Source organism: Urocitellus parryii, chromosome 7 (genome assembly GCF_045843805.1).
Source record: "Urocitellus parryii isolate mUroPar1 chromosome 7, mUroPar1.hap1, whole genome shotgun sequence".
Taxonomy (NCBI): Eukaryota; Metazoa; Chordata; class Mammalia; order Rodentia; family Sciuridae; genus Urocitellus; species Urocitellus parryii.
In genome coordinates, this window is record NC_135537.1 from 63,977,209 (window position 1) to 64,002,668 (window position 25,460).

Sequence of the window (25,460 nt, forward strand, 5' to 3'; positions counted from 1 at the left end):
CAGTCAGCTATGGAGTCATCAGAGCCAGGAGAAGATTCTGTTCTCCAATTTGGAACTGTATTAAGTAAAAAGTAAAAGAAACAATTGATGTTATCTTGTCTTGCCTGCACCAAAGGATTTCTTTCAAGGTAGATATCATTTTAATCAAGTTATTCTTTAAATGTATAGTCATATTTTCTGTTACCCTGGCAAAAATTTGACTGTCATGCACCACCAGATGCTTTTTATCTATTTTTCTTTTCCTTATTCACACCATCAATTTTTTCTTTTTCCTCTCTTTATTTATTTTTTTCTTAAATAAATACCATCCAAAAACTTATTCTTGAGGAAAAGCAGGGCTAATTAAAATGTAGGACTTCTGGTGACAGATCAAGTATTAAGGGCTCTCAAACAAAATCACATATAATTATTCATCACCAAATCTTTTGCTAGCTTTTTATATAAAGCTCTTTTATTTGGCCTCTACAGGACGTGCGGTCTCACCTGATCTTCACATCTGGTTATCTATTTTTATTAGCTCTACCCTAAGGAACTACCATAAATCATAGGATCTAAACATTGTTTCCTGTCTTTCCTTAAAACAAAACAATGTCATCTCTGCCTCTTCCAGTGGACAATGAACTGAATAAAGGCAAGACATGTTTCCTGTGTACCTTGTTCGTTCTGCATATTATTCACAAAAGGAGCCCAACAACCACTTATTGAACTGTTGAACAGAACCAAATATGAAAGCAATGATCAAGGAATCTTGGTTTGGTTGCAGCCAGGGAAAACTCTGAACCTGATCTGCTGGCTGAGTCAGTTTGGCAGAAAGTTTGCTTTTATTAACAAGGAAAATTGCCAGATAGTTACAACTGTTCTATTATCTAGAGAAAGTCTTACCCTCTAGTATGTGCTGATCTGAATCTCCAAGAGAAAAACCAAAACCAAAGCAACTCCTAACTTTAAGACAAAACTGAGTTGGAATTGCCTTTTAGAGGTCAGCAATGCCTTCTAGGAGAATATCTTCTAAGAAAATCTGTAGCTTTTACAGATGTGGCCATTGCTCAGCTTTCTTCCTTATGAACACCTCTCTTTCTCTTCTGTTTCATGTTTGCTTCTCATATAAATGTGTTTGCGGGGGGGGGGGGGAATCGTGTATTCAAACATATATCCTGTAGCCTTTAGTGTATAACAGATTTTCATAAGTTCTCCATTTCCTTGAAAATAGGTGTGTATGTGACTTTCACACTAATGACTGCCAAATGGCATCATGGAAACCCATCACCATGAAATAGAGCATATTTGGAAGGCTTGTTAGCATCAGTGATGCCCATTTATGCCACTGAAAATATTTTTTTTAATCTTCCCTCTTTGAAGTAGAAAATGGATGTGGTTGGTAAGACACACATGAGCAGAATAAATAAAACCTAACTTCATGTTGCATATTGACGCTGGCTGCATGTCTGCAGGCAGGTAGCTATATGGCTGAAGGAGTGTCTCTTGTCAAGCCCTGAAGGACACTCAGTCTTCCCTTAGGTTAAAGAGAAGGAGGTAAGAAACTGAGAAGACAGGAGCTGCATCATCATTTCTCTTTCCTTCACTGCATCTTTTTTTTTCTCCCAGAGGAATCTTTGGAACTGAGGGGAATTCATTGTTTTTGCAAATGTGAGTGGCCCTGTCCTGGTTTTCACATAAGAGCACTGGGAAGGGCTGAGGACGAATGATGATCAGAGAGGACAGCCAATGTGAAAGTAGTTCCCCTCACTTCCCAGGGCCATGTGCTTTTAAATAGATGTGTTTTGAATCCTATTATAGGAAATGTTACCCTATAGGCATTATAAATGTCAGAAAATGGCAATAGTAAGTGCTTCATTATCCAGCAGGAAACTGAGCCAACTGCCACTCGTAACATCTGCATTTGATTGTTAATGAAAGAAAGAGAAAATATTTTTTGCCTGTATCATGTTGCCCCTAAATTCTGATCAAACAAAAACAAGGCAGCCAAGTGATCCTTGTATAGTTCTAGTGTGGAAATGAACTGCAACCAAAGTGCCCACTAAAAAAATGAAGAGCACTTCTCAAAACTCAAATTGAATCAAGGACCTGCGCATTAGACCACAGAGCCTGCTCGTAATGGAAGAAAAAGTAGAGCCAACTCTCCATCACATCAGCTTAGGAACCAAATTCCTCTCTACAAGACTCCTAAAGTGCAAGAAGTAAAATAAAAAATCAATAAATGGGATGGAATCAAACTAAAAAAGCTTCTTCACAGCAAAGGAAACAATCAAGAACATGAAGAGAGAGCCTGCAGAATGGGAGAAAACCTTTGCCTCCTGCACCTCAAATAGAGCATTAATCTCCAAGATATCTAAAGAGCTCAAAAAACGTAACACCGGAAAAACAGATAATCCAATCATTAAATGCACAATGGGACTGAACAAGCACTTCACAGAAGAAGAAATACAATCAGTAAACAAATATGTGAAAAAATTTCAACATCACTAGCAATTAGAAAATGCAAACTATAACTACACTGAGGATTAATTTCACTTGTCATAATGACAATCATCAAGAATGCAAGTAACAATAAATGTTGGCGAGGATGTGGGGGAAAAGGTACACTCATTCATTGCTGGTGGAACTGTAAATTGGTGCAACCACTATGGAAAGCAGTATGGAGATTACTCTGAAAACTTCGAATGGAACCACCATTTGACCCAGTTATCCCACTCCTTGGCATATACCCTAAAGACTTAAAATCAGCATATTGTAATGATGCAGCCAGGTCAATGTTTATAGCAATTCCATTCACAATAGCTAAGCTATTATGTGGGTACCCTTCAACAAATAATTGGATAAAGAAAATGTGGTACATAGTGGAATATTATTAAGCCTTAAAGAAGAATGAAATTATGGCATTTGGCAGTAAATAGATGGAACTAGAGGCTATCATGCTAAGTGAAATAAGCCAATTCCAGAAAACCAAAGGCCAGTGTTCTCTCTGATATAAGGCTACTGATGCACAACAGGCAGGGGCAGGGAGGAGAGGTGGTTCACTGCATTGGGCAGTAGGGTATGGGGGATGGGAATGGGAAACACATAGAATGACTCATACATAACTTTCCTATGTTCATATATGAATACACCACCAGTGTAACTACATCATGTACAACCACAAGAATGGGAAGTTATACTCCATATATTTATGATATGTCAAAATAGGTTCTACTGTCATGTATAACAAAAAAAAATGCTCTTATAACAGATTTTAAGAATCACTTAACACTACCCATGACTCCCAAAGAAAAGAAGAGCCACTCAGAATGTATTTTGCACTTTATGATTTACCTTGGCTTTTTGTTTGTTTTTAACATTACATGTAGCCAGCAAAGACCATCCTTCTTTTGTACTTTAGAATACAGAACATTTCATCACCACAAGGATGACTCACATTATCCTTTAATAGCCATGCCCACTTCCCTGAAACTCTACCTACTTCTTATCCCCTGGCAATCACTAATGTGTGTGTATGTGTGTGTATGTGTGTATGTATACATGTGTGTGTATGTGTATATATACATATGTATTCCATTGTGTGTGTGTGTGTGTATATATATATATATATATATATATATATATATTCATGTTTTTTTATATATTTCAAATATATACATATATTTTAAGAACATTATATAAATGGTTTAATGCAGTATATAACACTGGGGAATATGCTTTTTTCACTCCAAAGCCTCATCCAGGTTGTTATATATGTCAATAACTTCTTATTTTGAAGCTGAGTAGTATTCCATGGTATAAATGGGCCAGTTTTGTCTAATCATTCACTTGTTGAAGCACCTGTGAATTGTTTCCACTTTTTGTCTGTTACCAATAAAACTGCTATGAGCATATACATGCTAGTTTTGGTGCAAACATGTCTTCATTTCTCTGAGATAAATGTCCAGAATGCAATTGCTTGGTCATATGGTAATTGCTTGCATGTTTAGTTTGTTTATTTTTTTTTCAAAAACTATGAAGCTGTCTTATCACTGTAAGTGAAGCAGCCAGCCCTCTATGGAATAAGAAGGATGAGAAAATATTTTAGAGAGAAGCATTCAATTTTTCACCATTAAGTATAACACACACTGTAGGGGGTTATCGGATGATTTTTCATAATGTTCAGTAAGCTCCTCTCAGTTTCTATATTTCCGACAATTGTGATCATGAATGGGTATTGAATTTTACTAAAATTCTTCTCTGCATCAATCGATATGAACATTTGTTTTTTTCTTCCTCAGACTGCTAATGATGGATTACTATGGTAGCAGTGCTGGGGGTTTGTCTTAATTAGACATCAGAGTCATGCAAACAAGGACATAGCTGTCATGAAAGAAGACACTTGTGATATTTGCAGATTTCTAGAATCGAAAGGTATGCCCTGCCACGCAGGGCTAAATGGGAAAAAGCAAGGTCAGTCAGAAGGCAAAAAATGTGAGGGGGAAACATGGACACAGGCTTTTATTGTGTTCTTCCCAGAAAGGAATGAGCAAGGAAGAGAAAGGGGCCTAAACTGTGGGGGAATTTGTCCTGGAAGCAAAAACCTGATAAAGGAGGTATCTGGGACTTCAGGTTGGATTGGTTAGTGTGCATATGAGAGAAGTACTCCCAGGATGGTTATTTGTCCCCCCCTGGAAATCAGCTAACCCCCGGTGAGGCAGCCTCTCTCTAGTCCACAGAGTCAAAACATCAAATATAGAAACTAGGAAACATCGTCAGTGCAATCACATTTATTGATTTTTGAATACTGAGCCAGGTCTGGCATCACTGGAATAAACTCCACTTGGTCATTGTGCATAATTTCTTTTATATATTGCTGAATTCCATTTGCTAATAATGAAGGATGTTTTCATCTGTAAGGACATTGGTCTGCAATTTTACTTTTTGTTACTATGTTGTCTTATTTGGGTATCAGCTCTATAAATGAATTGGGATGCATTCCTTCTATTTTTTTTCTGGAAGAGATCATGTAAAATTGATGGTAATTCCTTAAGAGCTCAGCAGAATTATGAGCCTGAGAATGTATTTGTGCTTTTTAAAATTGGAAGAAGAGTTTTCCTACTAATTAAAGGACTACTCAAGTGATCTACTTCATGCTAAATGAGTTGTGATAGCAAGTGATCCATTTCCTGCAGGTTGTCGGCTGGATGGATGCTGAGCTGTAGGAGTATTGACTATCCTTCCAAAGTCTGTAGTGATAGCCACTGTTTTGTTCCTGATTTGTGGCATTTTCTTTTTGCTTCTTTGTTAGTCTTCCTAGAGGTTGGCTAGTATTAGTAACCTTTTCAAAGAATCTGCTTTTTGTTTCTTTGATTTTTCTTTATCACCTCTATTTTAACCTCACTGATTTGTGTTTTTTATTTCCTTTCTTCTGCTCACTTAGGTTTTATTTTGTTCTCTAAATTTTGAATATTGGAGTGGGAGCTTAGATGATTGATTCAAGATCTTTCTCCTTAAACATTTATTTACTGCTACATGTTTCCCTGTCAGTCCTGATTTAACTGTATCCCATGGATTCTGATGTGTTTGTTTTATAATCATTTCCATGTATTTTTAAATTTACCTTGAGACTTCTTCTTTGACCCATCCTTCAATTGTTTAGAATTGTGCTGTTTAGTTATGGTTTCTTGATTACCTTTCTGTTTATTTCTAGATTGATTCCATTATGGACTGAGAATGCACTTTGTGTGACTATATTTTTGTTCAGATTTTTATGGCCCAGTTTGATGTATGTTCCTAGGGCATTCAAATAGAAAACATGTTCTGTAGTTGTTGCATGGAATATTTTATAAACATCAATTAGATACTGTTGATTAATAGTGCTGTTGAGTTCTATTATTTCTTTGCTTATTTTCTTCCTAAAAGTCTCTCTCAGTTGTTAAGGGAGGGATATTGAAGTCTCCAACAATAATTATGGATTTATCTATTCTCTTTGCAGGTCTTTCTGGTTTTGCTTATATGTTTTAATCCTATATAGTTATATTTAAAATTAATTCCTTTTAAACAGCATACAAAGTAGGTCATGTTTTCTAATCCACTCTGCTAGTCTCTGTATATAATTTGTATTTTTAGATTATTTATACTTACTCATCATGTAACAACTTAAGCATGACATTTTATTTTATATTATTTTCCTATTTATTTCTATGTTTTTCATTTCTCCACTTTCTCTTTCCTGCCTTCCGCTGGGTGACTTTCAATTCTTCTTAGTATTCCATTTTATTTGTAGAATTATTAACTACATCACTTTGTTAGATATTTAGTGCTTTCTTTATGTCTTACATTGCACCTGCCCAAGTTTTTACAGTATACATCAGCCTTTTATCAGACCAAGTGAAGTATAGGAACCATACCTCACTTTACCTCCATTTTCTCTCCTCAACATATAATATAATTGTCTTAAACATTTCTTCCAAATATGTTTTGAACCATTTTAAAGTGTCTTAATTTTTGCTTCAAAAAATAGAATTTCAAAGATAATTTGGAAAACTCAAGAGAAAAAGAAAAATATAGTACCTATCTATATTTTTGCTTACTGTGTACTTTTTTCTTCCCTGTGACCTAAGATTCCTTTTGCTATTTCCTTTATATTTAAGAAAATTCCCTTAAGCTAAACTATACTTTTAAGGTAGGTATTCTGGAAATGAATTGATTTAGTTTTCCTCCATGTGAGAATTTCTTGTTTCCCCTTCATCTCTGAGAGATATTTTTACTGGGTATAAAATTGGGGGTTGATGGTTCTTCTCTTTTAGCCCATGAAAAATAATGTGCTACATCATTCTGGCTTCCATGGTTTCTAATGATAAATCAGTTACTATTCTTTTTGTTTTTTCCCTGTGGGCAAATATAGTATTAGCTAGCTTTAATATTTTGCCTATAGTTTTAAGAAATATAATTATGATGTGTCTTTGCATCAAAAAAATCTGTTTCTTGTTAAACTTGGAAGTTTTCAACCATTATTTCTTTTCATTGTTTTTCAAGCCCTGCCCTCTTTATTCTCTCATTTCATGACTCTGATGATGTAAATGTAAAATTTTTTGTTATAGGCCCACAAGTCTCTTGATACTGTGTTCCTTTTTTTTAAAGTCTACTTTCTCTCTGTTGTTCAGGTTGGGTAATTTCCATGTATCTATTTTCTAGTTCATACATTCTTTCTTCTGTCCCTTCCATTATGCTTTTGTGCCCTTCCTATGAGCATCATTTAGTTATTTGATAATTGCATTTTTTAATTCAAAATTTCCATGTGATTCTTCTTTCTCTTTGATATCTTTGCTAAACTTTCTATTTCTTTGCTGATACTTTCTATTGTTTTCACTGTGTCAAGTGTGTTTATAGTTTCTGCTGAGGCATTTTTATAAGTAATTTTAAGATCATTTTATGTAGTTCTCACATATCTATCACTTGGTGTTGGCTTCCATGATCATTATTATTTTGTTGTTGTTGTTCAGCTTGAGACCTTTTTGATTCTTTATATGAAAGATAATTTTTTCTTTTAGTCTAAATATTTCTGTGTGGTGTTCTGAAGTTATGGATTCATGTAAACATTTTGTTCTAGCTGGCCTTTCTTAACACCATTCATGAGGGGAAGCAGTTGTGCTGCCTTGTGATTACCAAGTGACAATAGAGTCCATGTTCCTGACTCAGTCTCTTTTGATACCCAAGGAGAAGCTGGACTAGGGTGGCAACTCTCTTTCCCCACATGGTTTCCACTGTCACTGAAGTGGTGGTGGCCCCATCATCAGTGGAAAATGGTCAAAGTTTTGACCCTCCACTCTCTGGCACCATCCCAGTGGGGAATGTAAAGAGGTACTCTATTGACATGGAAATTAGGAGGGATCCTGGCTCCCCACATGGTCTCCATTGACACTGTAAGGGTGGAGGAAGGGGTCATTATTGGCCATTGAGGATGAAGTTCTGGATCTCTATTGGAACTTTTATAGTATTGTCCTAGCAAGGATATTACTCACCTAGTTATAACCTGACAAGCATGAGAGTCCAGGCTGCCACTCAGGTTTTGGTAGTGAGGTGATGAAGGAAACATTTTTTTCTGCAGTGTTTGAATATAATAGAGCAACTATTTTCTAAAATTTGTCTATCTTGCTAGGCTAGGCTTCTCCTTACCAGTCCCTTTTATTATAAAGTAGCCTTTTTGGCAGGTTTGTTTTTGCCTTGTTTCCCCATTGCTACCTGTTCTGTACCACAAGTGGTATATGTGGAACAAAGAAAAGAATATCCAGGTGTTTGCCACCCTGTCCTTCATGGGGTCCTGAGGTCCCTAGTTGTTCTTTCTTCTAATCTCCCTCTTCAGAGTTCTCTGATGCTTATTTTATGTACACTGTCCAATGCTTAGTCTTGAGGCTTAGCTAGAGAAGTTGCAGAAGCAACTTCTAATCTTTGCAGAAGCAGAAATTTGATGACAATTGCATAATAAGGTATTGAAATATAATCCAGGGATCTTCAGCTACTATTGTTATGTGTGGAAGTCCTTCATTAGAGTAGAAGAATTCTGAGATGGTCCTTTCAGGGGACACGTTGTTGCTGAAGCGTGACTTCCCGTTTTTATTCCATAGGCTTATGTGAAAGAGTCATATGTTTTAAGTTTTAAAAAAATACATCAGGAGAAGAAAATAATGTAGTCTTAAAAGAGAAGTCTGTAAATTGGGTGAAGTTGGTCTACACCACTAGGGGGTAAGCATCTCACAATCCTTCTTGTAACGTGGAGTTTGAGACTGAATTGCACAGAATTATGAATCAGAGTAAGGTATTAAACATCTAAAAATTCTTCCTTATCTAATATTTAATGGGTTCCTCAAAATATTTTACCTTGATATCACCAATCAACTTTACCTTGATATCACCATAAAAGGAAAGTCTACTGACCTCAGCAGTGTAGGGCATGGGTAACAATCAGGTTAGAGTAGACAAAAAAGGGGATTAAAATCTTGGAGGGCTCTGCTAAGTGGCAGTTTCTGGCAAGTATAGTTTAGACAATATAACCCAGTGTTTGACATGTGTCATGGTTTGGATATTAGGTGTTCCCCAAAAGCTCAAGTGTGAGACAATGCAAGAAGGTTCAGAGGAGAAATGATTGGGTTGTAAATGTCTTACCCCAATCAATGATTTAATCCTCTGATAGGGATTAACTATATAGTAACTGAAGTGGAAGGGTATGGCTGGAGAAGGTGGGAATTGGGGCATGGCCTTGTGTATATATTTGTATCTGGAGAGTGGAGTTTCTCTCTCTCTTTGCTCCCTGATGTGAGTTGCTTCCCTCTGCCACACTCTCCCGCTGTGATGTTCAGCCTCACCTCAAGACCCTAGGAATGGAGCCGGCCTTCTATGGACTAAGACCTCTGAACTGTGAGCCCTCAATTAACTTTTCCTCCTTACACTTGTTCTGGTCAGAACCTTTAGTCATAGCAGCAAAAAAGCTAACTTAAACAACGTGTAACAGACACTCATAAATATGTGCTGAATTGAAGAAGTGCTAAGTGTGAACTAATTCTCTAGGGTAGAATTAAAGACCTTAAATAAAGCATTATAAAATCGTAAAGTTCTGTTTTACCCAGTACTCTGCCAAATCAATACTTGTGTTATTCCAGTTCTCATAGTCAGTCTTCTGTTGCTATGACCCAATACTACAGACTGGGTAGCTGTCAAAAAAGGAAGTTTATTTTGGCTCAATAGTTTTGGTCCAAGGTTGAAGGGTCACATCTGATGATGGCCTTTCTTGCTGGTAGAGACAAAGTTGTACAAGCCAACAGATGGGGCAAGTATGTGTGTATATCCTCTGGTCTCTCTATTCTTATAAAAGAACCAGTATTCAATCAGGGGTACGCCACCCAAAATTCATCTAATCCTACTTATTGCCCTAGGGTCCCATCTCTAAACACCAGAGTTGGATTAAGTTTCCACCCTCTTGATACCTCACAATGGGGATTAAGTTTCAATATGAGTTTTGGAGGGGGGATACACCATATTCAAAAAATAATGTTACTCTATCAATAGCATCAAATTAGGCATATTTTAGGCTGTCAATCAATTAGTTATTAAGTCCAAGTACTAAAAAAAATATGGCTCCATCTAGAAAGGGAAAAAAAAGGAAGGTTAAGAAGAGTCTGAGTTGTTTTTTAGTGTGATTCATCCAAATTTTTGAATCTCCTTTCACTGGGCACATGATATTTCCACTTCCTGACTCCCTGAAAGTCAGGCATGCGTTTGGCCTATGAAATGTGACATGTCACTGGGAAGAATATCATTCTGAGGTTCTACTTTAAGAGCTAAAGTCTGACCTTTCTATGCAGTTTCCTTGAGCGGTGTCCAGAAGCACTGCTCTGGCTGGGGGAGGCTGCATCCCTGGCTGAGGGCAACTCAAGCAGGACGGAACATTTATTGTGAGACAGAAATCAATCTTCATAGTTTTAAACAACAGTAAAGCAGGGGTTGTTTATTAAGAAATCATTATATAGCCTATTCTGAATGATAGAAAATAGTAAGTGAGCCTATCATCCCATTGAATTGGGAAGCTGAGGCAAGAGAATCAAAAGTTCAAGGCCAGTCTCAGCATCTCAGTGGGATCCTGCCTCAAAATAAAAAATAAATAAAAAGGGCTGGGCATGTAGTTCCATGATAAAGCACCCCTGGGTTCTGTTGTCAGTACCACACACACAAAAAAAGTGTGTCTTCAACAGTGACATTATAGTGATTTTTTTCTTCCTGATGTCTTCTATTTCTAATTTCTTTAGTAATAGTTTTTATCTGTTTTTTTTTTTTTTTACTTTTCTAGAATGTGTATCATTTTCATAGTAAGGAAACAAAATTAGTTTAAAATAAACTGGGGATGTAGATATATTTTATGATTTGAACATGTTTATATTTGGAACAATGTCATATTCTTATTGCTAAATGTATAAAAAGTACAGAATTTTTATAATTTTCTTGAACTTAGGGTGTGTTTAGGTGCATATTTTTAGTCTCCAAGAACTCTAAAAAAACAGTGCTGTCCTGTCATTGAATCAAAGCCTGTCTTGACAGAGTCTGCTCCTCACTAACAAATACTCCTCCATGAAGGTGGTGGGCTTGGGTTTGAAGGTCCTTGGATAACTTGTGTGACTGATAACTTCTGCTTTATCTGCAGTTTGATAATGTGACCAGGTAAAGACAACCAACAATTGTGGGCATTGACCATAAAAGGGTTATGCTTGCTGACTTTCCCTTCTCTACAACACACACGCGCGCGCGCGCGCACACACACACACACACACACACACACATAATAAAACACATATATAATTATTATTAATAACATTGCCAGGCCCATTCAGGAATACCCAGAATATTTGTATATTGCCCTATTAGACAGGAGGACCTTTTATTTAATTTTTATAGAAGGATCCTGAAGAAAAATAATCCTATTTTTTACTCTTGCCCAAGCCCAGAACTAAACAGGTTTACACATGTCTATCAGCACATATTTACCAACTGACTTGAATGAGAGCAGTAAGAGCCCAAAACTTCTTTCTTTGGCCAGGGTCAACCTACATAGTCTCTGACCTATAAATTTTTTTCAGTCTCCCCTGACACAAATAGAAGATGGTTTTTGATATCTTTGAGGTTTGAAAAACTAAAACTAAGTGTCTCTTGGTATTTTTTAAAAGGCTAATAGTTTCTTAGTGATTTTTGCTTACTTTCTCTTGAGTATTATTTAGACTTTTCTTCGACTTTAATAACCTAGAAATGTAGAGTACAATAGCCTATCAGTAGAAATAAAAAAAAAAATCTCTTATTGGTATTATTTAAAAAGATAGTAAATACTTGGCTTTATAAATAAATGCTTTATTTTTATTCTTCTAGAGCCCCTCAGAACTCACATTTATTTTGTGAAATAATGCATTATATTTCTAAAGAAGACCTTCAAAAAAGCCAGAAAGAGCGAGACTCGCATATAGCACTTATTGCAAAGAACAAACTTTTGGGAATGGCCTCTCTCTTTAAGGAATCAAACATTTTTTTTTTTTTTACATCCTGAATTGTACGTTAAAATAAATGAAGACAACATTACAAAGAATTTTTATACTTCTTAAATTTGATTTGGATTAGTAAGAGATTATGACAAATGCACACATTAGTGTAAATGATCGCTCTAACTTAGTAATTTCATGGTTTCATTAAGTTTTTAAAAGTATGATAGATGAAACAAAAACAAAATTACCATGAAAAACAAGGACCTTTTACTGAAATTGTCTCATTTAGCCTTTGAAATATTTCTTTTCCACATTGTAAAATGTCTAGATAGAGGCAAAAAATATTTTTAAATTTTTCAAACATCAACCCTTAAGCACAGTTCCATGTACAAATGTTAGAAACTAGGTCTTGGTGTGGAAGATGCCTAGGGATCCTGTAGAACTCAAAAGAGTTCTGAAAAAAAAGTTAATGACCCTCTTTCCTTGTTACTAAAAAAGACCCAGGCAAGGCATTTCATACACCCACAGGGAGCAGCTCCCTGCCTGAACTGTTATTTCCCTCTGCTTTCATCTTACCTTGTAACACTTTACAGAGATATTTGTTGCACTGAAACTGATTGACAGCAAACTCAGCAACTCAAATAGCATTTAGAGTTCCTACTTTTTAAATTCAATTAGCCAAGATAAACCAAATCTGCTGAAAGCTTTCGTAAGGACCTGATCTCCCAGGACTAATACAGACTTCATGGTCAAGGTCCTTTATCCTGTGGATCTAATTAGCCCCCAGAGCAGTTTCCCAGCTTTTAAATCATAAACTCATGCCCTGCTCTGTACTCCAAATTTGGAACCACTTTGCTCTTATTTTAATCTGATATTTATAAAATATGCTGCTCTACAGAAAAGAATGTGCTTATGGCTCAGTTAGGGGGATCAGCTAGCCCCTCAATCAACAAGTATCTTCACCCTTGGGACCTGCCATGATCCCAGGATGGAGGAAGGAGATAGCACTGTCACCTGTGCAGACTTTGACAGTGAGTTTTGTTAGACTTTGGTCAATTCAAATAGCCTCATCTCCCCAGATCCTTAGAATCCTTTTTCAGCCCCTTCCCTCACACCAGGCACTCCATCACCAGGACATTCAGCTATTATGATGATACGCTATGGAGAGAGTGGGAGGAAGAGAGCAGAGAGGAAAGACCCCTGCTTAGAGCCCCCGGAGCTAAGACTTGATCCCCTAATGCAGAATCCCCCAGGCCACACACGCTCAGTGCCGGGGCAGGGGTCATATAATTGCAATGTGGAAAAGATGAGCTGGCATCTGTACCCCATTTTCAAGTCGTGGCACCAAAAAGGGAGGAGGAAGGCCAGAAAAATAGAGGAAACTGAAACAGCTGGGAAGCTTGGCAGGTTCTCATCCTTTCTCCACCAGGAAGCTAGAGCTTCAACCCGATAGTCTTCAGGGTTGTAGGGCCACTGATTCCTTCCAACCTGGAGTGCTTATTAATGGACCTGCATTTCTCTTTCCTTCCTAGGACAGCTTTCCTGCCCGCTTCGGAGGAGTCCATTTTGTCAACCAGCCCTGGTACATTCACGCCCTGTACACGCTCATCAAGCCATTCCTTAAAGACAAGACCAGGAAACGGGTAATAAGAACGAACTGCATCACAGAAATTCCAAATTCCCTGGGAATACCAAGGATAATTACGGTGCTCCCCTCCCCCATCCTGTTCCCCTGGGCTTATCTTCCACCTAAGGTTTTTCTGCAACCCCTGAGCATTTGAGCCTCAGCTGGAGTTTGCAAATGGCCTAGATACAATCAATAATTCAGTAGAAGAGGGCTATTTTCGGAGTCCCAGTGACAAACCAAAGGAAACTTTGAAGGCATGCAAATGCCAGATGCCCATTTAACAATAAATGTAGATGGGAGATACTGGGTCCAGCCGCTTCCTGTTTAAGGAATATTTTAATTGTTAGCCTTTTATCCTGTAAATGTATTATCACTATGAAGAATATTTGTAATCTGTTTTTGTCTTGTGGCTCTTGGGTGGGTAGGTGACTGTCCTGTGCATCATCTATAGGGTTGGAAAAGCATTCTTCATAGGAAATAAGAATGCTTTTAGAAAGAAGGCTTTTAAAATCTTCATTATCAGGTGACATTTGGGGAGTTGGTCTCTCCCATTAGAGCTGGGATTTTGTGGCACTTGGATTAGCTGAGTGAGATTTTTTTTTTTTTTTTTTTTTTTTTTTTTTTTTTACTATTCTGAATCTCAGTTTCCTTTTTCATGAAGAGAGGAAACTAACACCTACATCAGCATTGTTGGGAGTCACTTAATGAGCCAGTGTCTGAGGCTTTGTGCCATAATGCATTCCTGTAGCAGACACTGAGTGACGTTTTACCATTTAGCTCTTCTTTTCTACCCCCTCCCCAGTTTTGATGAGGGATACTTTAAAAATAAAATTGTATATATTGAAGGTGTGTGGTGTGAAGATTAACATACATACACATCATAAAATGATCACCACAATGGAACTAATTAACACAGGCATGCCCACACAATTATGTTTTTATTTTATTTTCCTTTTTGGTGTAGGGAACTCCATTAGCCAATTTCAAGTACACAGTGCAGTGTTATTAACTGCATTGTATATTAGATCCCCACAATTTATCCATCAGTTTAATTGAACCTCTGTAGCCGTTCACCATCGTCTTTCCTCCTCTACCCTCAGACCCTGGCAACCACCTTTCCACTCTCTGCTTCTGTGAGCTCATTTGTTTTCAGATTTTACGAATAAGTGAGATCATGCAATGTTTATCTTTCAGCGCCTGGCTTAATTCACTCAACATAACATACTCGAGGTTCATCTGTTATCAAAAATGGCAGGAACATCTTTTTAAAGGCCAAATAATATATTCCATTCTCTCTCTCTCTCTCTCTCTCTCTCTCTCTCTCTCTCTCTGTGTGTGTGTGTGTGTGTGTTGTGTGTGTGTGTGAGAGAGAGAGAGAGAGAGAAGCAGAGACAGGGACACAGAGAGAGAATGTGTGAAAGTGTATACCATATTTTCTTTGCTCATCTGTTTGCAGACACTTGGGGTTTCCATATCTTGGCTCTTGTGAATAAAGCTGCATTGTTTCCTTTTAGGCTTTCTGATTTCAGCTGCCTCCTGGTCAGAAGCTCCACTCCCCAAGGGAGTTTGGCCAGGGTCATTCTTACAACACTTCTCTATACCCCTATGCCCAGGAGACACAGCACTGGGGAGAGCTTCAGGAAGGATGATGTGAGGTTCCTCTCTTCTACACCACAGGGCTCCTAATTCCCCCAGACGATGGATACTTTTAAGTCCTTGGGGAACATGGCAGTAGAATACAGGAAGGATAATTTCCCTGTCTTCAGACCAATACGGCACTGGGAACCAGAACTCACCAAAATCAGGAGGCGACATTCTGAGATAGTTTGCAGTCTGTCTGGGGTTCTGGAGAGGGCTAAGAAAGCAAGAGTCCTGTGCTATTGTTTCCAGTATGGCTTCAGGCTCCCTGGTGTCTTCCTCTTCAACCCTGGATGAGGCCAGTGGGAATTTCTCCTCCCATGATAGACACTTGCTGCTCTGCCAGAGAAGGAACTCTCTGGAGCTTTGGGCACAAGACACAATGTGTCAGGTCAGGGCCCAGCCTCTGCCTCTGTGTTCCTCTATCCCACAGGACTCTCAGACAGGAGAGCCATGTTCAACAGCACTTCTCGTTCTTTAAAAAAAACTGGATGTGTTGAGTGTGTGTGTACAAATGTTGACTTTAAGTGCCAGGGACAGTATTTAAGTTTAGTATCCTTCAAATACTACGGCACTATCTAAGGAGCTTTTTAAAAAAACAGAATAATTAAATTACATCAAAGAAATAAATCTTAAAATTCATTAATCCCCAACTGCAGGGTCAGAAAATGTACATTATTTTTTGAAGTACTACAGTATTTTGAAGAATTTAGCACTTGGCTTCTTTTCTCCCTTATCTTTAAATGATGCCATTACATAATAAATTAAAATGAATACAGTAGCAAATACTTATTACCGAGGTCCTGAATTTAAGTAGTTTTAAAATCACATTTAAATTTTATCATAGCTAATCGTGGTAGGTGTGTTTATTTGTGTATATGTATGTGTATATCGTTGGTGGCTTTATATTTATATGTGACTTATTTATTACATATAATTAATTATTTGTAGCTCAACATGTTGCACATAATTATTTCATGCCTGCCAATGCCATCACAGATGCACTTTAAATCACCTTTTAGAATCAATTTCTAAATTGTTGTCAATGTTAATTATGTGCTTGTGGATCATGCATTTTATGGATTTGTCTGAAAAAACTTATGATTTGGGGCCATTTTATTTTTTCCTGTTTGATGATTTTATAACATTGTTTGTTCAGAAGATGCAGAATTGTTTAGGTATGAGGCCCCAATATAAACCAAACAGAAAATGTCTGCAAAAAAAAAAAATCTCACAATATTTTCTCAGTCCACAGTTTTTAATTCCATTGACTAAATATGGATTGAGCTTCTACCTTCTGTTCTAACCACACCCTAGGAGCTAAGAGCATGGTAAAGGAGTAAAATCACATTTCTTTTTACCCAGGGGGAAGCAAGATTTAAACAAACACATTGGCAAAATATATATATATATTACCTCATTGGAGGACAGGCAGGAAAACCAGGATGGGCAGAATTAGAAAGAGGCTGAGAAGGATGAGCAGGACCAGGGGAGGTACTGAGGGCCAGAGGGCCCAGCTGGGAGAACAGAGCAGTCTGGGGATGAATGTGAGGCATGAACAGGGTTTGGGATGGTCTACATCAGTCTCCGGTATGTGAAAACATGAGCCATGGCAAAATAATACCAAATCTGTTCATAAACTTCATTTTTGTGACTATTAATTCAGCCCCTTTTCTGAGCCATAAATTAACATCTCATGATGACTAAGCTACAGCACTAAAATGCATGCCTCTTTAAACACCATCATCGCCAACAGTGCATCCAATTTGTCACTGCTAAATTGTGCATTAGATTAAAGACTTGGTCATATTTCAGATTTTTTTACTGGAATTTTTTTTTCTTTTCAGATTTTCCTGCATGGAAATAATTTAAATAGCCTTCACCAGCTAATCCACCCGGAGTTTTTGCCCTCTGAATTTGGAGGAACCCTGCCTCCTTATGACATGGGAACTTGGGCTCGGACATTACTCGGTCCTGACTACAGTGATGAAAATGACTATACTCACACTTCCTATAATGCCATGCATGTCAAACACACATCCTCCAACCTCGAGAGAGAATGCTCGCCCAAACCCATGAAAAGGTAAGGCCCGTGGTGTCGAAGATTTGCAGTCAGAGGTCAGTGGGATTTTTTGATTTAGTCCTATTGTGGATTGAGTAATGGAAGACTTCATGGGCATGGGATTGAATAAAATAAATTGCAATACATTCTTGGCTGATTTTACTGGAATTGAAATCAAATGGGGCTTGACTGGCCCCAGAAATACAGTTGTCCCCGTTGTATTAAAGGAACAGTTCAAGGCTAGGACCTTGCTCATGTCCCGATTACAGCCCTGGCCTCTCTCGGGAGTTTGTTAATACACACAGATGAAATGGTGGGCCTCTGAGATGGCAAAGCAACCTGCTAGTAAATGTTCCTATCGTTTATTCAGTTGAAACCAAACAAGCATTTACGAGGCTTCAGCACAGATTAGGGACCAGGGGCATAAACATGAATAAATTCCCAAAGAACAGAGAGGTGTGCCTCTAGAAAATCTTCCAAGTAAGAATATTTGGAACACATTTATAAAGTGTTTGGCAATTGATCTGGACTCTGAAGATTGGCAATGCTGGTATAATAAAGGGAACTGGCAAGCCAAGCAGAGGGGCAGACAGAAGCATGGAAGGTCAGATGGTCTTGTGTGGCAAACAGGTGTGGGAGAGTTGGGGATGGGTGGGGACATGGAGGAGAGGTCCAAAGGGATTTGGCTCCAGGTGGTGAAGTGTGTTCCATTCGGGACAGTGCTAGGAAAGAGGGTTTCTGCTTCTTCTTTTGTTCCTTCTTTTTCTTCTTTTTTCCTTTGTATAGCAGGAAATAGAACCCAGGGACTCATGCATGCTGATTAAGTTCTCTACTCCTGAGCTATACCGGCAGCCTAAAGATTGATTTTTAAATTTATATGAAAAAAATTGAGTACCCTCTCATTGTGAAAACTAAAATGCAATTCCAAAACTAAACTCCAATTTTTCCCTTAAGATGATTATCAGGCTGGGGTGGGCCCTTCCTTTCTTTTTTTCATACATTACATTATCTGTGCACATCCCTACAAATAAATTATCTAATAATGAGGATTAGTGTGCTAGAACTGTCATAATAAAGTGCCACAGAGAGGGTGGCTTAAACAGCCGAAATTTATCTTCTCGCAGTTCTAGAAGTTACAAGTGCAAGGTGAAGGTGTCTGCAGGGTTTATTTCTCTGAGGTCTCTCTCCTTGGCTTGCAGAGGGCCGTATTCTTCAGTGTCTTTGTGTGGTTTTCCTTCTGTGCACATCTGTGTCTTCATCTATTCTTCTTAGAAGGACATCAGTCATATTGGATTAGGACACACCCTACTGACTTCATTTTACCTTAATCACCTCTTTAAAGCTGCTACCTCCAAATATAGTTATAATCTAAGGGACTGGGGGTTTAGGACTTCAACATAAGAATCTAGCAGGGAGTAGGAAGAACATAATTTAGCCCATGGCATTGTTATCTAACACCTTTGCATGTCAGTACGTCTGGACTCAGCTCATACTTTTATGGTGCACAGAATTCTAGAACATAGATATGCCAGTTTAGCCATTTTCTTATTGGTGGAAATTTAGGTTGCTTTTGAGTTTTGTTCTCTGTTTCAAATAAGTCTCAATAAATATCCTTGTTATACTTCTCCTCATTTTCCTAGGAAGGTCCCCTGGGTAGATTCAGAGCCCTGCATTTGCTGGGTCAGAGGCTGTGTGCATTTTGAGTTGTTAGTCCACACTACCCAGAGACATCTGATCAACCTCTCACCCGCAATGTGTGAGAATCTTCCTTTCCCCAGTCCCTCCCAAAGTACTAGATATCACCAGATTTCAATTTTAATCAGAATCCTGGTGGTTGGAAAATGCCACATCACTTTTGTTTTCATCTATATGTCCTCACCAGACATAGTTAAGCAGAGACATGACATAATCAGGTCTGCATTTTCTAAGAATTATTTTCTAAGATTAGCAGGGAGATAGTTTGTGGACCAGGAACTATCACAGTTGTTGGGAGCTTCCAAACCTTTTGGAAGCTCAGATGGTTAGAAGTCTAGACCTAACTCAAGCAGAGGAGTACTCACCCCCTTATGGTGAAGTTGGCACAGGGCAGAGGACAAGCATCCATCTTGAAGTGGCCTCAGGATAACCGTGTCTATCCATACCTTACCCCAAAGTAGAGCATCCAGGATGAGGATCTCTGTCTTGTCTAGCTGTGAATATCACACAAATATTATACTCAAGTATGTGAGAGGCTCTCTATTGGGATGGGAGGGATCTAGAAATTCATGCAAAAACATTCTCAGTGAACTGTTGGTCACAGTGGCTGAGAGTTTGCTTGTGACATTGTCCATTCCCAGTCCTAACCTGTTCTCATTCCAGATGACAGAATAATGGAAACAACTCACTGTTCTGAGCCCTTTAACCTTCAATAATTCTTAATCCTCACCACAAGGTACTATTATTATTCCCATTTCACACATAAGAAAACAGACTCAGAAATGTTACTGCACCTATGCAAGGTCACACAGCAAGTAAATGACCAAGCTGGGATTCAGACTTTCGCAGGCTGGCTCTGGGCTCTGGGTTCTTGTCCACTCTAAGATAAAGCATGTTGCCTGGTCTTCCATGTACTTTCTATTGTTTCTCCCCCAACCTCCATTGATGGGGAAAGTGACACCCCACAGATCCTGTCCCCACATATCTCTAGAGATGTTTGCACAAGATTATTATATTTTCATGTATGTTTCAACTTCCAAAGTCAAGTGGCCTACAATAGGAATTTGACATTCTTTCCACAGGGTCTAGTCACAGCACTACTTCTTTTTGAGCGACCGTACCTGTCCTGACTTCAAATTCTACCTTTGATTTGATGTTGAGGGTCAAAGGAAGTGACAGCTTTCATTATCAGGTCATGAATTATGGAGGGAGAAGGCATTGTCCAACTTCTATTCACTTTACCCCTTCCCAAGAAAGGAGTAAAGTGAATAGAACTCAGTGTCTAATACATGAAGCAGACACCTGTACATGCTTGTTAAATATGTGAATGAAAATGACAAGTGAAAAACTATTACCTCCAAAGCACATCCTTTGTACAATCGACCCATTGCTTCAACCAGTTGTTCTCATGTAGGACAGATGGGCTGGGCACTGGAGGAAATTTTAGGAAGCAGGTTTATTTAAACTATTGTAGTTCAGAAGTGCTAAAGCCTAAAAATCTCTGGACCTAGAGTCTGGAAATGCTTTGAACTTTATATCCAGCAGGTGGGAACTTAATGGTTACTCTTTGTCCCACATTCTTAGGCTAGAAAGAGGTTTTACAAGTTTTTACCAAGAAAACAGAGATAGTACCTTTTGTACAGCAACAAGATTGAGATAGACTCTGTCACACCTTTTGTATGCAAACCTGGCATTTCCAAGAAAGGGAAAGCTTCAAACCACAAGGATCTCTGCAGAAATCCTGCTGACAAGGAACTGAATTATGGGGACGGGAGGGTCCCTGGAGAAGTTGAATTATTACACTTATGGTTGGGGTTCTCTTAGGTGGTGGCGGAGTGCCTGATCTGCTTCAGTTCTGCTTCCAGGGGGAAAGGGCTGGTTCCTGTTGTCTTTAAGAAGATTCCAGTGGATTGTGCTTACGGGAGTGTTTGGCTAGCTTTTGCATCACTGTGACCAAAATACCCCACAAGAGCAACTTAGAGAAGGGCAAGTTTATTTGGGGCTCCTGATTTCAGAGATCGCAGTCCCCACATGGCCAACTTCATGGCTCTGGCCCAAGGTGGGGCTGCACTTCAGGAGGAAGGGCCCAGGGGAGGAAGGCTGTTCAGTTCATCACCGGGTCAGGAAGCAGAGCCAAAGTGGGGAGGGGGCTGCAGAGAAGATATACCCTTCAGGGCATGTCCCCAGTGACCCACCTGCTCCAGCCTCAGCAGACCTGCCTACAGTTACCTCGAGTCAGTCCATTCAGACTAATGTAGTGATTAGGTTGAAGACCTCATCGAACATTTTCACCTCTGAATATTCCTGCATTAAGAGGAGTGTGGGGGTATACTTCATATTCAGACTATAACAAGGAGCTTGTATTCTAGTAGGGAAGAGAAGACATCCACAAATAACTATAGCAGGAACAGAGAGGAGAAGTGAGAACCTGCCACCATGTTCCAAGGAAGCATTGTTAATTTCAGCCAGGAAGACTCTCAGGAGAGATGTCATGAAGGAAGTTGTGGCTGGTCTGCGGTTTGGAGGACAAGTGCATCCCTTTACATGCGGGACTCAAATCCAAGACCACCTAACTAGAGAAGATAGCAATTGTGCACACGTCTCCTTTCCCCCACCAATGCTACAAGGGTGTCCTGTCCACTCCTGCTGCTCTTTGTGTTGCAACCTTAAACTCTCCTCTAGGGATTTCTGGCAGCCACAGGAGATGAGCAGAGGCACCAGTGAAAAGGAATCTCCTCATCTGTTAGTATGCATCTGCCATCAGGCTTCACACTGTAGGAGGAAGAGAACAGCCACCATTCAGAGCATCTTTTAGAGGCCCTTGAAACTCATGGGAATGTAGGAAAGTTGAAAAGAGAATTAAGGAAGAACTTTAAGGTAACTTTTCCTGGTTTTCCACCCTGTATACTATTCTGTTCCCCAGCATAGACTGTCAGGCAGCCTTGGTTTGCAGTGTCCAAGCATGGGGACAGGCAGTTTATGGGGTGAGATGTTCCCTGCTGCCTGGCCAAATTAGAAAGGGCCTCATTACTCTGAGCCAGGTGATGTTGAAACAGCACTGTGATTTCCAGTTAACACAGACTGCGTATCCTCCTAACTTCTGCCATAGTTCCCAGCATGCTTCAGATCCACTTGGAGTCAAATGGATTTTGTAGACTGTCCTTGGGTACTAATCACAAATGACTACTGAGTTCCAAGTGGCTCTCTCAAACAATGCTTTTTGGTACACCTGTAGAATAAAATCCCAGATCCCTGTTACTCTCAGCAAATGAGTGGTTCTAATAAGCTCTTTTTTTCCTCTCTCTCTCTCTCTCTCTTCAATAATTAAGGCTCAACCCTTAAGCAGAATTTTAAAAAAATGTTAGTTTAGATGGAAATTTCTCTAAGTAGGTTATTTCAATATCATTCTTCTCTTAAATCCAAAGACAACCAAGTGGGCTATTGAGGTATGCGGCATTCTATACAATATTAAACTAAGTGGAGTTCTGTATGTTTAACCTCTTATTTCTGTTTTTTTATTTCTTCCATTTCCTTGCTCCTGGGCTATTGGTGGGTCTTCTTGCTGGTCTTGCTGGTGAATGTGTGAAGCATCCCATTTCCTCCTATCTGATTCATTATTTGACTGTTTTAGACTTGGAGAATAGGTAGCCAAATGTGTTAAAACTGTCCAATAGAGAATAGTAAGTAAGCTTTGCATTACTTATAAATATGATGATTATTATTTTTGGAAAGAAGAGAGAACCTGAAATGAACTGCTTTAAATAAAAATGTCTTATTTCACATAATGGGATGTGTCAAATTAAAGTGGCTGCAGAAGTGCTTTGCCAGTGACTTAGTGATGCCCACAAGAACCCAGGTTCTTTCCACTATGTCCAGCACGACTGGAGAATTCCAGGCAAGGCCTTTGCCTCTGTCTTACATGGGAAGGATGGCGCCCAAACAAAAGGAAAACTTGTGGAATACAAAGGAGGAGAAGATGATTCTGTGTTGGGAAACAACAGTCCTGTTTCAGGCTTAGTAAAGCTCAAAACTTCCTTTCCATGAATTAGGTGCATGATTTTTGTTTTAAAATCAGTATATAGATTTTGTGACATCTCCTTTAGTTATTAAGCAATGTTTTTAATTAGTTTCTGGCTATAGCCTTTATTACTGATAAAATAAATTAAAATGACTATAATATTATTAAAGACAAGGAAATAAAGAATATCTTTCTTGGTATGGTTACCAGAGTTTCTGGCCAGAGGGGGTCCTGACTTCAGGAAATCCCAACAGACCAGGTCTGGCCACTCTTCCCCCAAATCAAATGGAAAATGTAATGGCAAAGTAGGAAAGGAATTTATTCAGTACAGCTCTACCGAAAAGACAAGGAGACATGTGTCCTCATCCTTATCCTCTGGGGCTGGCTAGAGTTCCCCAATTAAATAGAGAAGTGGGGCCAAAAGTGCACCAAGTTAAGAGGTCTTACTCAAAGTTGTTCATTGTCTGGGGATGACCATGGGGGGCCTTGTCATCAATATGAAAGTTGCTACTGCCTGGTGGGTAGTTTTAACTCATTGCAATTTGTTGATCCATCTGAATTATTTTTCTTGGAATCCAAAATGAATGCAAGAGGGAATAATTCAGAGAAAAAAACAAGTCAGAAAGGCAAGATATTAGTTTAGGGTAATGATGGCTGGAGACTTCCAGGCACCTTGCCAGGGTTCTGAAACAGTATGTTCTAAAAGCTGGCAGAGTATGATCTGTTGATTGTGATGTCTTGTAAATCTCAAAAAGACCTTATTTATTCTTGGCAACTCCACCCTTGAAGGGATGGGATTACCAGTTTTAAATGAACATGTCTTAAATGATCAACATGACTACATGCAGAGTTGAAAAAGACTCTGGCCCAAAGTTTAAGGTAGAAAGGAGTCAAATACAAAATAAAGGTCAAGTTGCCAAGCTTTTATCCTACTTTTAATGATGTATTTGACATCCAAGTCAGTGCTTTAAGCAAAAGCAGCACCAAACTTCCTATTGCAGTATTTCTGGGCAAAAATAAAGGAAGGATTCTGAAAATCAAGCTTTGTGCTGCCTCTGAACCTGTCACCAGGGAGAAAGTGCATCTGATTTTCCAGGGCTGGGTAGTGTGGTCATCCCAGTGAAGGGGTAGGGAACAATCCTCAGCTAAATAGGATTAGTCCAGATATGGAGGAGTTGGTTTCCTTAATTAGGGATGGTGACTAGATTAAGTCCCCACTGTGTCAGAATGGCAGGTTATTCCTCCAGGGCTGGAAGGGAAAGAAAACATATGTTTTGCTCCATCCTTTTATTGACCTTGAGTATGGTCCTCTCGATTGTACTGCTGAAGACAGCATTTATATACAGGATGAATATCATTTATAAAAATTTTACATAAAAATACATTTTATTATTCTTTTTATTATCAGAATTTATGAAATTTTAAATCTAGTGGGAGTCACTCAAGTGTCACCAGAATTTCTACCACTACAGACCTCTTCTGTTGTCCCCAATTGATGTGTATGTGATGTGTGTGTGTGTGTGTGTGTGTATGTGTGTGTGTATGTGCACATGCATGCATGTATAAAAGTGTTGCCTAATAAGGATGTTGTATTCAAAGGTCATTAAGTAACCAGGAATTCTTGTTTCCATGATGTAATCATTGTTATTTCACAAAATGATCATAAGGTTTTTAATTTCAATAAAAATAAAGTTTCTTAATACTAAAGATTCAGTGTTGCCGCAGTCTGGCTGGGCACAATTCAGGAACCACTTGTCAAAAGAAACGAACTTTATTTTTAGAACACACACACCACACCACACAGCTCCTCAGGAAAACCCTCAGAGCAGAACTGCCACCACCGGCTTCCTACAAGCCTCTCCACCTCCTCCACTCCTCCTGCTCTTGAGGCTGATTGGCTGGGTCATGTGGGTGGAGCCAAAAAAAGTCCCCCAATGAGCAGCTCCCTGGTCTGAAAGGGCGGGGAAACAGCCCAATGAGCATCACTGCAGAGGAGCCAATCAGTTGGCAGCTAGAAGTTTGCTGGGGCCGCTGTGAGCCAATCATCAGCTGGCAGCTGGAAGTTTGCTGGGGCCCCTTTCGGCTGTGGCTCTCAACACAGTGTCATAGCTGGTACATGTGTTAGTTAGGTTTTTCTTTCTGTAACCAAAATACCTGACAAGAACAACTTAGAGGAGGGAAAGTTTATTTTGGCTCTTGATTTCAGAGGTTTGGTCCATGATGGACCAACTCCATTGCTCTGGGTCCAAATGGGACAGAACATCATGGCAGAAGGGTGTGGCAGAGGGAAGCTGCTGCCTTCAAAGTAGCCAAAATGCAGAGAGAGCAAGGGTTAAGGACTGCAGGGAAGATGAGCCCGTCCAAGGTAAGCCCGCAGTAACCCAATCCTCCATCCATACCCCACCTGCCTTCAGCTCTTTC

General features: G+C 39.1%; 1 protein-coding gene across 1 annotated transcript in view; it reads left to right on the forward strand.

The window, feature by feature from the left end:
* Positions 1 to 25,460, forward strand: part of Clvs1 (clavesin 1) — a 187,130-nt gene that overhangs the window by 138,330 nt on the left and 23,340 nt on the right. The window contains exons 3-4 of the mRNA XM_026390807.2: positions 13,532 to 13,642; positions 17,112 to 17,347. Coding sequence (XP_026246592.1) covers positions 13,532 to 13,642; positions 17,112 to 17,347 — 347 coding nt within the window. The remainder of the gene's footprint in view (positions 1 to 13,531; positions 13,643 to 17,111; positions 17,348 to 25,460) is intronic.